The sequence below is a fragment of the Mizuhopecten yessoensis genome, unplaced genomic scaffold (assembly GCF_002113885.1).
Source record: "Mizuhopecten yessoensis strain PY_sf001 unplaced genomic scaffold, ASM211388v2 scaffold8071, whole genome shotgun sequence".
Classification (NCBI taxonomy): Eukaryota; Metazoa; Mollusca; class Bivalvia; order Pectinida; family Pectinidae; genus Mizuhopecten; species Mizuhopecten yessoensis.
In genome coordinates this window covers 1,785,443-1,801,056 of record NW_018407364.1, presented here as the reverse complement: position 1 = coordinate 1,801,056, position 15,614 = coordinate 1,785,443, and the positions used below count along the sequence as shown (strand labels likewise).

The window sequence follows — 15,614 nt, the reverse complement described above, 5'->3', positions numbered from 1 at the left end:
TGGTTCTTTCCAACGGTTTAGTTGCATTTCTATGAGATGGTCATCGGTACCTTCGGTAGGCTAGACACAAATCTGACAGATGGTAAATAAATTTTGTCATAATGACAAAATAAACAATCAAGATAATTCAATGAGAATGCGCTCACTTTAGAAGGTGGCGCGTCGTGGTCCTCAGTAAGCTGTCCTTTTTCTGAAAGGATTGTCATATCCACATTATAGCCGTCAAACTCACAAAGGAAATTGAAAGAATCCATCTATTTACATTTTATTAGATCCTGACCCGGAAATGTGGAATCTAAGCCAATTGCAGTTAACTAATTTGGGAATGATGAAGGAAGAGATATTAAAGCAAACGCATTTTTAACTAGCGAATTTTATTCAAAATAATTTTAAAAAAAACACATAATTACATATTTTCTGGTGTTCGTGTTTAAAAGTAAAACCTGTCACAACCATATCATGAAGGTAAATGAAAAAGACCAACAGGCCTTCCGCAATGTTATAGGACATCAGAAGAGAAACGCTTCACTAGCTACACGAGTGCCGTCATACAGTGATAAGATAATACCTCAATGGATCTAAATGCAAACCGTGTAAGAGAGGTATGCTCCTATTGGAAATCAAGAAGGTTGTTAGTTATCTCCGGATGCAAATGGTCTTTATGCACAAAACAACAAAAACACACTATTCGTAGAATTCGATGGTAGATCATCAATCATCATGTAAACTTAAAAGATGATAATATTCCATAGACATTAAAAAAGAGGCTTAAAAAACTTAAAATAATACCACTCAAATTTTAACATCAGCGTAACTCAACATCGTGTCCACCGCAGGGACTTAATCTGCAGTCACTATTGAATCGCATTCTAAAGGTAACAACACAGAGTTTATGTGATGCAGACCATCAACCTAAATTTGTAATTGTAAGGGGACTAATAGATGTAAAATAAAAACATAAATCGATGGTTTGTGAGGTGGGGTCGGCGGGTGTGGGTGGAGGTGGGGGAGGGTGCGAATAACTGTGGACGTGCTTTTAAGTAAGCAGCAATAAAAGAAATGTTCCCTCGGCATATCATATAATACAACTAAACCATGCCAATAAAAGTGGGGCTCTCTTCTGTATCCTTCCTAAAAATACCCCCAAACCATGTCAATAAATGTTGGTCTCTTTTCTGTATCCTTCCTTAAAAAACAACGAAACCATGCCAATAAAAGTGGGACTCTCGTTAGTATCCTTCCTAAGAATACAACCAAACCATGCCATTAAAAGTGGAACTCTCTTCAGTATCCTTCCTAGGAATACAACCAAACCATGCCAATAAAGGTGGGGCTCTCTTCAGTATCCTTCCTTAGACTACAACCAAACCATGCCAATAAAAGTGGGACTCTCGTTAGTATCCTTCCTAAGAATACAACCAAACCATGCCATTAAAAGTGGAGCTTTCTTCAGTATCCTTCCTAAGAATACAACCAAACCATGCCATTAAAAGTGGAACTCTCTTCAGTATCCTTCCTAGGAATACAAACAAACCATGCCAATAAAAGTGGGACTCTCTTCGGTATCCTTCCTAGGAATACAACCAAACCATGCCAATAAAGGTCGGGCTCTCTTCAGGATCCTTCCTTAGACTACAACCAAACCATGACAATAAATGTGGAGCTCTCTTCAGTATCCTTCCTAAGAATACAACCAAACCATCCCAATAAAAGTTGGGCTCTCTTCAGTATCCTTCCTAAAAATACAACGAAACGATGCCAATAAATGTGGTGCTCTCTTCAGTATCCTTCCTAAGAATACAACCAAACCATCCCAATAAAAGTTGGGCTCTCTTCAGTATCCTTCCTAAGAATACAACGAAACCATGCCAATACATGTGGGGCTCTCGTCAGTATGCTTCCTAAGAATACAACCAAACCGTGCCTCTCATGGTCCTATAATCTACAATCAATCCGTGCCGATAAAATAAAGACTTCGTTTAGTCATCATCATCAGCAGCATCGTCTTTGTCGAGTTGGTTTGGGTTTTATCTCATTATCTTGCAATACACACATATATATATAAATAGAAAAATGAGCCGTTTGAAAACCTCAATGTTTCTGCAGAAACTGGATTAGTATCGATTCTACTCGACAAATATCTATACATGAGCGACGGAAAGGGTTGTTTTCGAAGGGAAAGCTAAAAATATCGCGGTTAGGTAATACCCCAAAAATATATAAAAATATCAGAACCACTTTGCTATTGTTGCATGATGCATATATATACTGTCGACAAGCGTTTCTTTCCTTTATGAATTTTAACAATTTGAACGTACAAATACTTAAAAGCAATAATAAAATATATCTAAAATAAAAATATAAAATAATAAAATACGACCACGATTTGATCGTACAAATGCATCCGAAATCAGACAAAAAACAACGTTACAACGTTTTATCAGCTGGTTTAAAATGTCATTGTTAGAGAACAATGTAAAACTTTGTGTTACTTGGCTTTGAAATGCACATTTTAAAACATGCTCCTTTTATGAATGCTTCGAGTTAATTATTTGTTAACGAGTTTGTTGACAAATATCGTCTATGCATGATAATAAACTATACATACATGCATTTGAACGCATTAATGTGGTTTTAGCGTACAGGCGTATCAAAGATTAGTACTGTCTGCATAAGACAAGCCCATCAAATATTAACGTTAAATGTTTAAATGAATTAAGTATTAAAATGTTGTTTGGATAAAAATCAACAAACATGAACCCTGAAGATGTCCTGGATGCCATATCAATACAGTCTGTGAAAGGGATTTGATGTGGTCCGTGAAGACGTGTACACATGTTTATGGGGAAATACTCATTTTTTTCCCTTGACCACTTGTACTACACCGTAAGTTAGAACTGGCCCGCTTTTATGCAGCAACATTGCTGGCCACACTAGATATTCGACAGTTTTTCCTGATCGTTCATACGGCTTGAAGTATCCAGAGTCTATCTTCTCCCCCTCCTTGACATTGTATATAAATTCGATAGGTGGGTCTTGAATGGCACAGAGCCAACACAGGTTTATACATGCCTCGGCATATTGCCTTACTTTCTCATTATGAGTTCCGTACTGGGGATTTTCTTGAAGGAATTGCTGAAAATCAAAACGAAAAGATAAGAACGCATGACAGCATTATAGTAATACCTCATACATTTGACCATACATCTTATTCATGTTAACACATCGTACGACCAGGAAACCTTGATACCTCGCGTCAGCACGAGCTCGCGTCAACACGAGTTTCAAAGTTGACAAAACACCAAGTGAAAAAGTTCGGAGTTTCCAATTTGGTGTTGGCAATATTATCGCCCTTTGGGAAAATGTCTATTATTGCCCAACAATGGGCAACATAATGTTTCTTTCTATAATTGTTTTCAGTATGATTGACAATGCCCTGCCCGGATACATTGCAGTAGAGAAATACAAGGGTTTTTTTCCTGAAGCGCATCATATTTCCGGAAGCCACAACCAGGGTAATTCGCACTAAGTATCGATTCCTTCTGTGTATCAAAATATAATATTTCAAAAGGAATGATTCAAAATGGTTTACCTTGTGTTGGGTAATGAATTGTGATTTTTGTTTTGCTCTTAGCTAATTTATATATTTAAAAATCCTGAATTTTAAATTTTAAGGAAATTGTTAAAATAAATTTTCTGACAAAATCGGTATATTCTGCCATAAGAGTGCCATACTTTAACAAGAGGTCCAGAGGGCCTGTATCGCTCACCTAAATATGTTTAAAATAATTGGTATGAAGTAAAGATATAACACTCCATGGTAGGTGCTGAAATTTCAGAAAGATCCATCCAGTACTTGAGATATAGCGAGAACAAACTTCAAACAGAACCCCACCCCTATGCCCTAAATTCCCTTAATCCCTATGGTAGAAGAAGGATTATAAAGGTTTTACCTATATTTCCCCTATTGGGACCCATATGTCGCAAAACAGCCCTTCATTCTGCCGTCGCTTCATTTTAACTTGAAACTGAAAGTCTATGCAGTGGAAAGAAACTACTTTTCTGATCGGACCACATATCAAAAGTGATATATTCATAACAGTATGTATCGCGTTGTTATATTATAAATCTTTATTGTTTCCAGAATGTTCATGTACAAAGTTAAAATATTAACAAAAAGCCCAGAGGGCCTTATAGCTCACATGGATATCTAAGCAATCATGGCAAATATTCTCCAAATGAGATCTAAGGGAATATGCCAAACCCCAAGGCCAATCCTTGTAGCATATCTGTATTAGATTTGTCATGCCCAGCAGTTTTATGTTTGGTTATGGGGTGGGATCTCAACTGTTTCCAAGCTGTGACTCAGAAATTAGGTCCATAGGGTTGTGGCCAGACCCCAGGATCAATTCTAATATCATGACTGCATTTGAGTCTTTCTGCCCAGCATTTGTATATATAGTTTTGGGGTGGGGATTTCAACCGTTTTAAAGTTATGACCCAGGGGTTAAGTCTGCAAGGGTGGGGCAGACCCGAGGGTCAATTCTAATATCATGACTGCATTCGTCTCGTTATGCCTAACAATTGTATATATAGTTTTAAAGTTATAACCCAGGGGTTAAGTCTGCAAGGGTGGGGCAGACCCGAGGGTCAATTCTAATATCATGACTGCATTCGTCTCGTTATGCCCAACAATTGTATATATAGTTTTGGGGTTGGGATCTTCATCATTTCGAAGTTATGACCCAGGGGTTAAGTCTCCAAGGTTGGGGCAGTCCCCAAGGCCATTATGGAAGCATATGTGCATTCATCTCTTTATACTCAGCAATTGCATATATGGTTATAGGGTTGGGCTCTCAGCCGTTTCCAAACTGTGACTAAGAAACTAGGTCCCTAGGGGTTCGGTCAGACCCCTGGGTCTATTCTGATATCATGACAGCATTCGTCTCTTTATGCCCAGCGTTTGTATATATAGTTTGGGGTGGGAATCTCAACCGTTTTAAAGGTATGGCCCAAGGACTATGTCTCCAAGGGTAGGGCCATCCTGGAAGCAAATGTGCATTCTTCTCTTTATACTCAGCAATTGTATATATGGTTATATTGTGGGGATCTCAACCACTTCCAAGTAATAAACTTGTTTTCGCCCCATCCCTTAGCCCGGGGATCAGCCCCACCATTTGTAAATTTTGAATCCCTGCCTCCCATGAATGCCTTTGATTACATATGATTGATATCCAGTGCATAGTTCTACAGAAGAAGTCGTTTGTAGCAATATAGCCAAAATGTCCCCTTTTGGCCCAGCCCCTCAGCCCCCTGCGGGGTGAGCTCAACCATTTGTACAATTTTGAATATCCACCACATAGGGATGCTTCCAGTCAAATATGGTTTATATCCATCTCCTAGTTCCAGAGGAGAAGTCGCTTAAAGCAATATAGCCAAATTGCCCCCTTTTGGCCCCGCCCCTCAGCCCCCTGGGGGTCAGCCCCACCATTTGCACAATTTTGAATTCCCACCAACTTGGAATGCTTCCAGTCAAATTTAGTTAAATTCCAATCAGTGGTTAAGAAGTAGAAGTCGTTAATAGAAATTGTTGACTGACGGACGCCACGGTGAGCTAAAAATGTATATGGTACGGAAAGCCCCTTAAGAGTTAAGTTTACCTGTGTGCATTTTAAGACAGGCTAAATAATCTCAATCACATTGAAAAGATATTGTGCAGAAAGTTGACGTCTTTAACAGCCACACAAAGACATAAGAAAATTGTAGAAATAAACACAGTTTACCTTAAACAGCCTCTTCCTTGTCTCTATGGCAGCTATCTTACGAGCATCTTTAATGCTTTTCATTAACTCTATGTGGTACCGATTCTCACTGGATCCTAACGGATGCTAGAACGACATCAGAAGTTGTCAGTAAACAAAGTAGTACAAGAATGACATAAGATTAAATCACAATTAGTCAAGTAATCCTAGGGAAACATCACCACATCTCATTTCCATACATACCAACAAGTCTCACTGATGCTGGAACGACATCATTAGGATTCATTAAACCTCTAAAAGCAAGAATGACATTAGCAAATCACAATTAATGAAGTAAAGCTAGAGTGGCATCATATAGAGTCACATTTATACACAAACCACCAAGTCTCATTACACAAACATTCGATGCTCGAACGACATTAATAAGTGAAAGAATGACATTATCAAATCCAAATTAATGAATTAACGCTAGAGTGACATCAGTTCTTATTAATACACAAACCATCAAGTGTCACTTCACAGTTCACAAATATTTGATGCTGGAACGATAAAGTTAAGTGGCATTAAATAACTAAATGCAAGAATGCCATTATTAAATCACATCTCATGAAGTAATGCTGGAACTTACTTGTTCACAAACCGCAAGTCGCATTACACATATAATAATATTATATATAATTCAAATCGTTCCCAATACTAACGGTCTGCATCAAAAGGAATTATTCAAAATGGTTTACCTTGTGTTGGGTAATGACTTATGATTTTTGTTTTGGTCTTAGCTAATTTACATATTTAAAAATCTTGAATTTTTAATTTTAAGGAAATTGTTAAATGCATCAACACTATAATTCTTCAAACAGGCGTTTCCTTAATTCGTATTTCTAGTAACTATTGGACAAAATGGACAAACTTAGCACACGTTAACTGTACTATTAAGATACGTTAAGTGTAAAGCTTCTACCAAAGTACCACGATTTGTTTCCAAAATATCAGTTTGAAGTGCGCTCCGGGCACGGGTCGCATATTTCCCGCATATTATAGAGGACCGGAGTTCTGACGTTAATCGACGACAGACCGATATGGTCAAAAAGTCGATAAAACGTCAGAATAATTCGGACTACTACCAAAGTTACCATACCGTATGCGAGGTCTGCCATGGTTGTAGCATTATATTCTCCATTGCTGTCAGCTGATGTTTTCCTAGATTCTCACAAAACTTCCAGATTTCCTGAATTAATATATTTTAGTTGTGTGAAATTATAATGTGAATATTGTACGAAATCATAGCGCATAACGCTGCTTAACAAACACGAAAATGAAACAAAGTTAACAAATATATTTAAATGACAGAAGCTGATAAACAGAAACCGATTTCCTTATATTAATATTTGACTATACAGAATATTTGTTTTCCTACACTTGTTCGGTTTTGTTTGCACATTTCCTAGGAATGTTGTGTCATCACAAAAATAAAAGAGGTAATCATATATCGACACTGCCTTCATATCACCTAACAAAACAAATACATAAATAAAACCGAACAAGTGTCATATACAAATTGTCCATATAAAATAACACAGAACGCGCTAGTTCAAGATTCAGCTCCTTCACGTTAAAAACAGTATTACGAAAATAACGCTGTAAAGATATACCACAAATATGCTCAGGAGAACGTGAATGTTTCCTTTGTCATTCGTCTTAGGCATCGAATCAATGGCTTCCATCCATGCGTTGTCGTACAGTTCATTGTATATCTGAGACAGCTTCTGTGGACGGTTGGGATCGCTGAGATCTGTAATTTCAGGGTTGTTGTCCGATAACTTGGCCCCTGCCAGCTTACTCAACCTGATAACACATGGTAAAAGGTACACGTCAAAAGTCATTAATCATAATCAGATATGGCTTGGTGTCGATCGCATCGGATAACTAAAAGACAGAAGGACATCAGTTATTCCCTAATTCCGTATATTAACACATTTAGCAGTTGTTATATTAAAAAATTGCCAAGGTAATTCATTGAAATTGATAACCCACCTTTACATTGAGCTCTGATGTTCATTTAGATTTAGGATATTCAAAGGATATCCCAATCAACCATATAGACGTTAACAAGTGCATCAGAATATTTATATTTTGCAAGTTCAAAGCACAGGTGAAAATATTCAAGTAGTTTGTGGCAGAAGAGATATTAGGTATCAAAAAGTTAATCAAACATAGATTTATGTTGAAAACTCTGTCTTTCAAAATACGCGCCAAGTTTATGAACACAGCTTCGGGGACATTCAATAAAATGAATGCACTAGTAAATGACTAAACGCTTCCAGGTTTACAACAATATAACGAGAAAACACTCCAAAGTACTCCACAAATATGCGCATGAAAACGCGAATGGTTCCCTTGTCGCTATGAGCAATGAACTTCTAATGAAGAATCTATATTCCGGGCGGTGTATTCTTTGATTCATTGTAGAAAATCCTGATATAAGAGTTACAATAATAGTATTTACCTATATAGAAGTTGGTCCTTTTCTGTTTTTGCTGATTGTAGCTGTGACTTGATTTTCTCGTTTTCTTGCCTCAACCTGTCCAACTCTTTCTCATATTTACTAGAGCCAACATGTCCCTTGTCATTATAAGAGGCCCGAGACTGACTTTGTAACATTTGTACCTGTTCAGTCAGCTGCGTAATCTCTTTATGATATTTCTCCTCCTTTGTCTGCCATCTGATCACAGAAAAAATAATGAATTAGTTTGAGCATAAAAAAGAAACTTAAAAATTTCGAAACAACAAAAAAAGATTTCGATTTGATCTTTTTTTTTCGATTTTGCTGACTAGTTACATTCAAGAAATAAACTGTAAGTGGTCTCAAGATACTTACTCTCTACTTTGACCGTAATCTGTGTGCTGTCCACGAGCAGTTTGTTTGAGCTTAAAAGATGAAAGATTAACAACCGATAAATAAGAATATTTTTCTCAATGAGATGAAAAAAAAATAAAAATACTAGAATGAAAGGGTTTGTCCTACTGAAATAAAATGAACAGTGAAACTTATGTTTGACGGGAGATTTGGTTTTTGGACTTATACAATCTTTCACCTCCATAGGGTTGAGATGGTGGAATATTAAACCTCGGTTAAAGATTCTAAAGTTACCAAATACGAGGCTTGCCGAGTGTTTGACAACTTAAATATCTTTCTCCGAGAGTTGAGATTCTTCATCTCATCTCAAGGGGGTGAATGATTCTTTTTCTCTTACACTTCTTGGCTTGGTCATATACATTATGCAATGTTAAATGCATTGTTGGTGCAACGATAAAGCATTGTTAACGCGACGTCATTGTATTGTTAACATGACGTCATACAATTGTTTTCCCCGTCTCAACCCTACGGTGACACGAGAATATCTCACACTGGGAAGAGTGTAGATATCCATGTCCAGGGTAAGAGAAAATACGTGTCCCCTTATTAGAAAACAGACTAAAAGTTACAGTCGTCCCGTTTTGAACTTTTATTCAAAGAGGAGACATAATACACCGCATCTATGAGATCTTATTTTTCTCACCTCAAAAAGTTTATCATTTACTGATAACACAGCATCTTTGAAGCCCCCTTTTGTCTTCATCCACCTGTCGAAATCCGGAATCTCTTTTGCTAATGTTATCATTGAAGAGTCCCATTTATATTCCAAAGTTGGCTTGGATGCTGCACGATGTTCTATTGTATAACTGTTTTGTCCTGTTGTTGTACCATGCATGGCATAACCACCCGAGACCGAATGGACAGCAGGTCGACCGTAAGTGGGATGAGTAACACCAGTTGCTGACAATGCCTTGCCTGGAGGCTTGGTTGGACGTCCAGGTGCCCTGATATTATAGTTATTGAATCATTAAGATCTTTTGTCATTTTGAAAACCTACAAAATTCCGTTCATGTGAAAACAGGAAAAAATCTCAAATTAAATTCGCAATGGCATTTCGTCGGGGAAGAAATCTTTTCACAAGAATTTATGCAAACATGTCTAAAATAAGTGTCTACTCTATATTTTAATGTCCCTCGATCTCTTTGAGTGTCAATTTCCTGGTTTTAGTTCCAAAGAATAAGAAATAAATGATATGGCTAAAATACTTTTAACAATACATTTTCAGTTATTGATGAATTTAACAGATGTGCTTTTTCAATAATGGTGTCCACTTAGTCCATTTTGTAATAACAGTTCAAAATGATTTGCAAAAATAAATCATTTAAATCTGATCAGATACCCAAACAATGTGTATGATTTATCTAGGTCTCTGATCTGATGGAATGTACATCTATAATATTGTACAATAACCTTGGACAAAATACTGCAGTGTTCAATATTTGTATATGCATTTTATAACAGCTACAGCCTTCTCAACCATCGAAAAAAAGGACACTTTATGTGATCTTCTTTGTTCCTGATTAAGAATTTGAGCCCTACCATCGTCTGGCCTCTCTTTCACATGTACAACGATGTGACGATAATGTATATTTTCGAAACGTCCGGAATCGAGTGATATATGAAATATGCAATTTCATCACATTGTTGTACAGGTAAACAATACAAATCGTTCCCTCAGTCATAGCTTGACAAAGGGACCAGTCGGTCTTGAAACGTCGCGACACGTTTAATACATACATTGTTTGTATGTCAAGTAAAACTTTGATAAGACATAAGTGGTGTCTAGGCTATACTTTTTAAATAAAAAAAAAATAGACTGTATATTTGCATTATACAAGCTGTGATAATTACGTTAACTGATGTAAGAACTTCCTGACTATAATAATATACAACATTTATATAGCGCCCTATATAATTTGTAAAATTACTCTAAAGCGCTTTACAACATATGGATAATAATAATAGTTATAATTGTGCAACAATTATAAGATTTGCACATAACAACTGTTACGAGTTCTTATTATTGGAATATTATTACAACGAAACTAAGCATAAGTTCAACGAAATGATTGTTGTATGGTTTCCTTATTCTTAATAATCATAACACAATGTATGGTTTGGTTAGGACGCCAGAAATAAACTGTCAAAATACATAAATATGAAAACAGATCATAGGAATTAGCTTCAGTACATTTTAATATCCATCTCCGTATGAAATGGAACAATATCCTTTTTATAATAATCCTGATGATATGAAATGGGTTTATGTGAAAGAACGTTTTCTCTGACTATCATTAACAAGAATGATATGTAACTTGGCATAACAATGATTAACTTGAACGATATTAACATTACCTCGCACTTAAATGGAACTTTTCACCGCTTAAGGGGGGGGGGGGGGGGGGGGGTGAAGAACAAAAACCCTTCAGAACTGCTACACTGGGTATAACGATTATTGTTCCTCTGATCTATACATGATTGATAGAAAACAACAAAACAGTGGAACAAAAAAAAGAGAGAACTTACGTATATAGTGGCCTTGAACTTCTACTCATCCTGAAATAAAAATCAAAGGAGTTCAAATCACAAGATTTTCATAAAAGCAAAACACACATCGATAAAAAAAAAGTATGGTTTTATTTGTAAGCTACTAGACTTGAATTCTTAACATGTGGAATGCATATTGCAAATTGCCAATATGCTAAATCATGGTCCGGATTACATTATTAATTATATATATATCATACATTAGAAGACAGCCAGTGGCGCTGATGATTTGCAAGAATCGTACATGCACCTACCTCAACCTACAGCACACATGGGTAAATGTTAGAGTTCTAGCTGTCCTTCTTCAAACTATTTATAGTCAGAAACGAAAGAAAATATCGAGAAAGTTTGAAATCATTACAATTGACATTATGGTGTACCTATACAATGATTTAATGATGGAGGTTTCAATGAGATGAATACAAAGAGTTTGGAAAAAATGGCAGCCAGATACGTTAGTCACATGTGTTGAAATAAACGCTTCGGTACTTTAGATTCAGACACAGAAATCATTACGGCATATTTTACGCACAGGTACTTGTGGGCAGGAGTGTGATTTTTCCATTAAAATGTTACGTAACAGACGAATGAATTATTGTATAACAATCTCATGCTTAATTCCAAAAGTGCATTCCACCTAATGGCCTTATAAACATGTATTTAGAAGGCTATTAGGTGGGATGCACTTTTGAAATTTAGCATGTGATTGTTATACAATAATTTATTCGTTTGTTACGTAACATTTTAATGGGAAAATCACACTCCTGTCCACAAGTACCTGTGATTTTACGAGGCCAACCATGCAGACATTGCTAATAGCATAAACATTTGACAGATAATATGTGTTGACAGTGATAATGACGATGTCCTTTTGTCTTTCGTCGCAAAAGTTCGGGTATACTTTTTATTGGAAGTTTATGCAGGACTTAGCTAATAGATTGCATATGGAATTAGATCTCCGACATTCCGTAAACGTTAGATACCACGCAATCAACTGTACGTGTACAGTAAGCGGAGTTAATAAGGATGTAACATGGTGCACTTTGCAGAACGGAAAAATCTCGAAATGCTGAATAAGAGGAACCGATTATACCGACTATGATGATAACGTGTTAAATATTTATAAAATACTAATTTCTGACGAGTAACCTTTATTGACGACTTAAAATGATGAAACTGTCTTATTTTTTACACCAGGGTCCGTATCCATGAAACTATAATCATACTTAAACTCACAGTATTTGTTTACTCCCATAACATGAGAGGCCGCTGGTCGGCCTTTTTTCAATCGGATATGATTTTGCCGACTGCGACCTCTCATTTCCGAAGCACTAATTCTTTGATGCAGTTTCCGCCCGAAATCCGGGCGGAACAAAATCGGCTTGAAAAACTCACATCAGTGGTTAACAGTTCATGACAACGATGTCTACTCACGGTTGATATAATATAGATCTCATATATATGTCACAGACACAAATATATAGTATATTACGGAATACAACACTCAAAATACATGTCCATGTCGTTGTAGCACATCTCTGACCTACATTTAAAACATGGCTTCTGGATTAATACAAAATATCAGGGGGGATTTCAAACGGAACGAAATGATACGGAGTTTGTTTGTATTCCGCTTGTGAAACATTACATGTAATCCATTTTTGTATTAACCGGAAAAATCATGGCAAATGCTGTCTGCTTCGCTTCGAGTGAGGAAAAACTCATTATTTATGTCTTTGACATGAAATTTTTCTTATATAATCATGGATTTATGGAAAGGAATATTTATTGGACCCTTTTGACCATTTAAATGTATGTAAACACGATATACTCTTTCTTAATCCGAACTTTGAAAATGTGATAGTCAGCATGGGGAAAATCAGCTATGGGCACAGTTAGAGGTTACGCGGCGCCTGTCAAAAGTTTTTCGCCGTGTAAAACCTCTAACATTGTTGGAGTAAGTATTTGTTTAAGTCACATTCCAGTGAAAAATTAAAGAAAAATCACATTTTGTCAATGTTTTTTTTTTTATAATTTTGAAGACACTTTAATCAAAATACGTTTAACAATAAGTATCCTTGACTTTCTGACCCTGTCACGTGATCGAAGCAAGTAATAAGAAATATGGTTTGAGTACAGAACCCAATCTTGAGTAAGAGAGACGGTTTCATGAATACGGGCCCAGGACACTGGAATGAGTCACCCTTTTTATAAATAGTTATAGTGCATAAGCCGTTGATTAATATTTCATCCAAACTATAAACTCGTAACGATACTATTCACTACAAACGCATTTTTGTTATATCTAAAAATGTATGAAAAGGTCTACGGTAGGCTGCAAATTTAAAAACAATTTACTTGCATGCATATTGACTGTAACAATTAAAATTGGTAAAGGTGGAGGGGGGTTACCCGATCACATCCCGCATGCAATCCGAGTTTCTGGTCCGACCGAATTCACTCCATGTTTACTGGTTATGGGAACTTATAATACTGCATAGATTAATGATTGATATCAATTCGATAATCTATTGGTTTTTTTTATCAAAAATATATATATAATTTGTTTGTACTCAATGTTTGTATTACATATTTCTACTGTTCGAAAGGAAAATTTCACAGGAAAAAAAAGACAGATTAATGTTTATCGTAGTCTAGGAAGCTTTGGACATTTCTGTATGTAATTTATGCTTAAACGTAGGTAACTAGACTAAAGCAATATGTGTCTCACTTTGTTGAAAAAAATACACGTACAGTACGTAGCACGTAGTCCTGCTTAAGTCCGATTTTTATTTCATTTTTTGTTAATAGGTTCCCATGTAATCAACTAAATGTGTAAACAGAAAATGCTGTCTGTACCTGTCTTACAGACGTTATCGATACAATCTTTTTTGTCCGTATTTAGTACAGTTTTGTTCCGTATTGTCTCATTCTGTGTTTTAGTGTGTCTCTACATCTGAGTCCCTGCTACGATTGCCCATAACATGTTTTTACGAACATGCATAGCGGTCCGGTAGGAATGTATTCTGGGTCAATAAAGCGCTTACATCTACTTTCGGTTTACGCCTAGTTAGTGTGTTGTCGATATAATTTGGTCTAAACGTAGTTATATATATATTGAAATGAAATTAAACCCGTATTTAACAATTAACACAATGCATTGTATGACCTATACTTGATATCCCTCGTCAAGTATTTAGGTCAAGCGATCTGTAGCCGCTTCACAAGTAGCAGTGTACGGGTATGCTATCGTGTATAACATATTAATGTATATTATACATATTTGACATTGTAATTTAATCATTTACACATACTTACTTGAATCCGAATCTCTCTACTTGATTACTTCATTCACTATAAATAGATAAACAAGTCATTCTCCATAGATTGCAGTTCGGTAACCAAAGCAATCACAGGCGGAACACGTCGCCATCTTGCATTACTTATACGTACCTGGTATTGATTAAATCTCTTCGAGGGGCCCAAATGGGTTAACAGGTGGTCCTATGAAGAGGTTGACAAACGGCGAAATTTTTAAAAAAAAGTAACTGAATATATGTAGAACATTTGGCAATATATTCATCAACGTTGACTGATTTATATATGTCCTAAAGGAACTGCAAGCAGTATAATTATAAAACACAAAAAATACGAGACAAAACAATGACTTAATTATTGTCAGTGACAATATATATATATAGTGCATATGCACTCATAAAACATTGTCTTGTGTACATGTACATATTTTCACTGTACCTCCAACCTCTCTAAATTATCCTTGTTCACGTCACTATCCTGGAGGCAATTGTTTTTAATTAATGTTGGTGATAATGAAATATTTATATTAGACGAGTCAACAAAGGAACGCAATATATATATATATACGTGAACCTTACTGTGAATTGACAATCATGTTAGAAAGCGATTTAAATTACATAAAAAAGGTTTATAGACTATATAAGGATATTAGATCTACTGAAATGTTAGAGCTGAAGCTCTCTAAGCGAAATATCAGACAGTCTCGGATAAAGGAAAACATTACATGATCCTCTCCCAGGGCGAGAGCAATATCGTTGGAGCCAAGTACAGTGGAAATCTGTTGTTCCCTTTCAACTTGATCTAAATACGCATATACATGTACGGGATAGACATTAACTATATTTGTATAAAAGACATCTCTAAGCGAAGCTAATTCAACACTGTTGCATTCTGAGATACAATGGGCGACAGCGTCAGAGAAAAACAAATTACATTTAGCACAATGAAGTTCGCAATCAAGTGGGGTAATCCATAGTTTAGAAACTCGTTTACAGATCTCAGCTAAGTTTGGAGATAATTTTGACACATGCCACAGAATGGAAGGTGAAAGTTCTGTATGAATATTCCTA

General features: G+C 36.1%; 1 protein-coding gene across 1 annotated transcript; it reads right to left on the bottom strand.

Annotated features, from left to right (window-relative positions):
* Positions 1-1,039: 1,039 nt before the first annotated feature.
* LOC110454830 lies at positions 1,040-14,714 on the bottom strand. The gene is made up of 9 exons (XM_021504561.1): positions 14,680-14,714; positions 11,206-11,235; positions 9,323-9,623; positions 8,641-8,690; positions 8,269-8,484; positions 7,415-7,607; positions 6,901-6,990; positions 5,784-5,888; positions 1,040-3,135 (listed from the first exon to the last, which is right to left on the bottom strand). Exons 2-9 carry the CDS (start codon positions 11,232-11,234, stop codon positions 2,854-2,856), a joined length of 1,266 nt encoding a protein of 421 aa, XP_021360236.1. The 5' UTR covers position 11,235; positions 14,680-14,714; the 3' UTR covers positions 1,040-2,853.
* Between the last annotated feature and the right edge of the window lie 900 nt (positions 14,715-15,614).

What these genes read in the sequence shown, in the direction of transcription:
- LOC110454830 (XM_021504561.1), bottom strand. Translation starts at nt 11,234, where the DNA reads ATGAGTAGAAGTTCAAGGCCACTATATAC. An exon ending in AAGGACCAACTTCTATATAG is followed by an intron (nt 7,608 to 8,268) that starts GTAAATACTATT and finishes ATGTGTTATCAG; the next exon opens with GTTGAGTAAGCTGGCAGGGG. An exon ending in CAAGGAAGAGGCTGTTTAAG is followed by an intron (nt 3,136 to 5,783) that starts GTAAACTGTGTT and finishes TTTGATTTTCAG; the next exon opens with CAATTCCTTCAAGAAAATCC.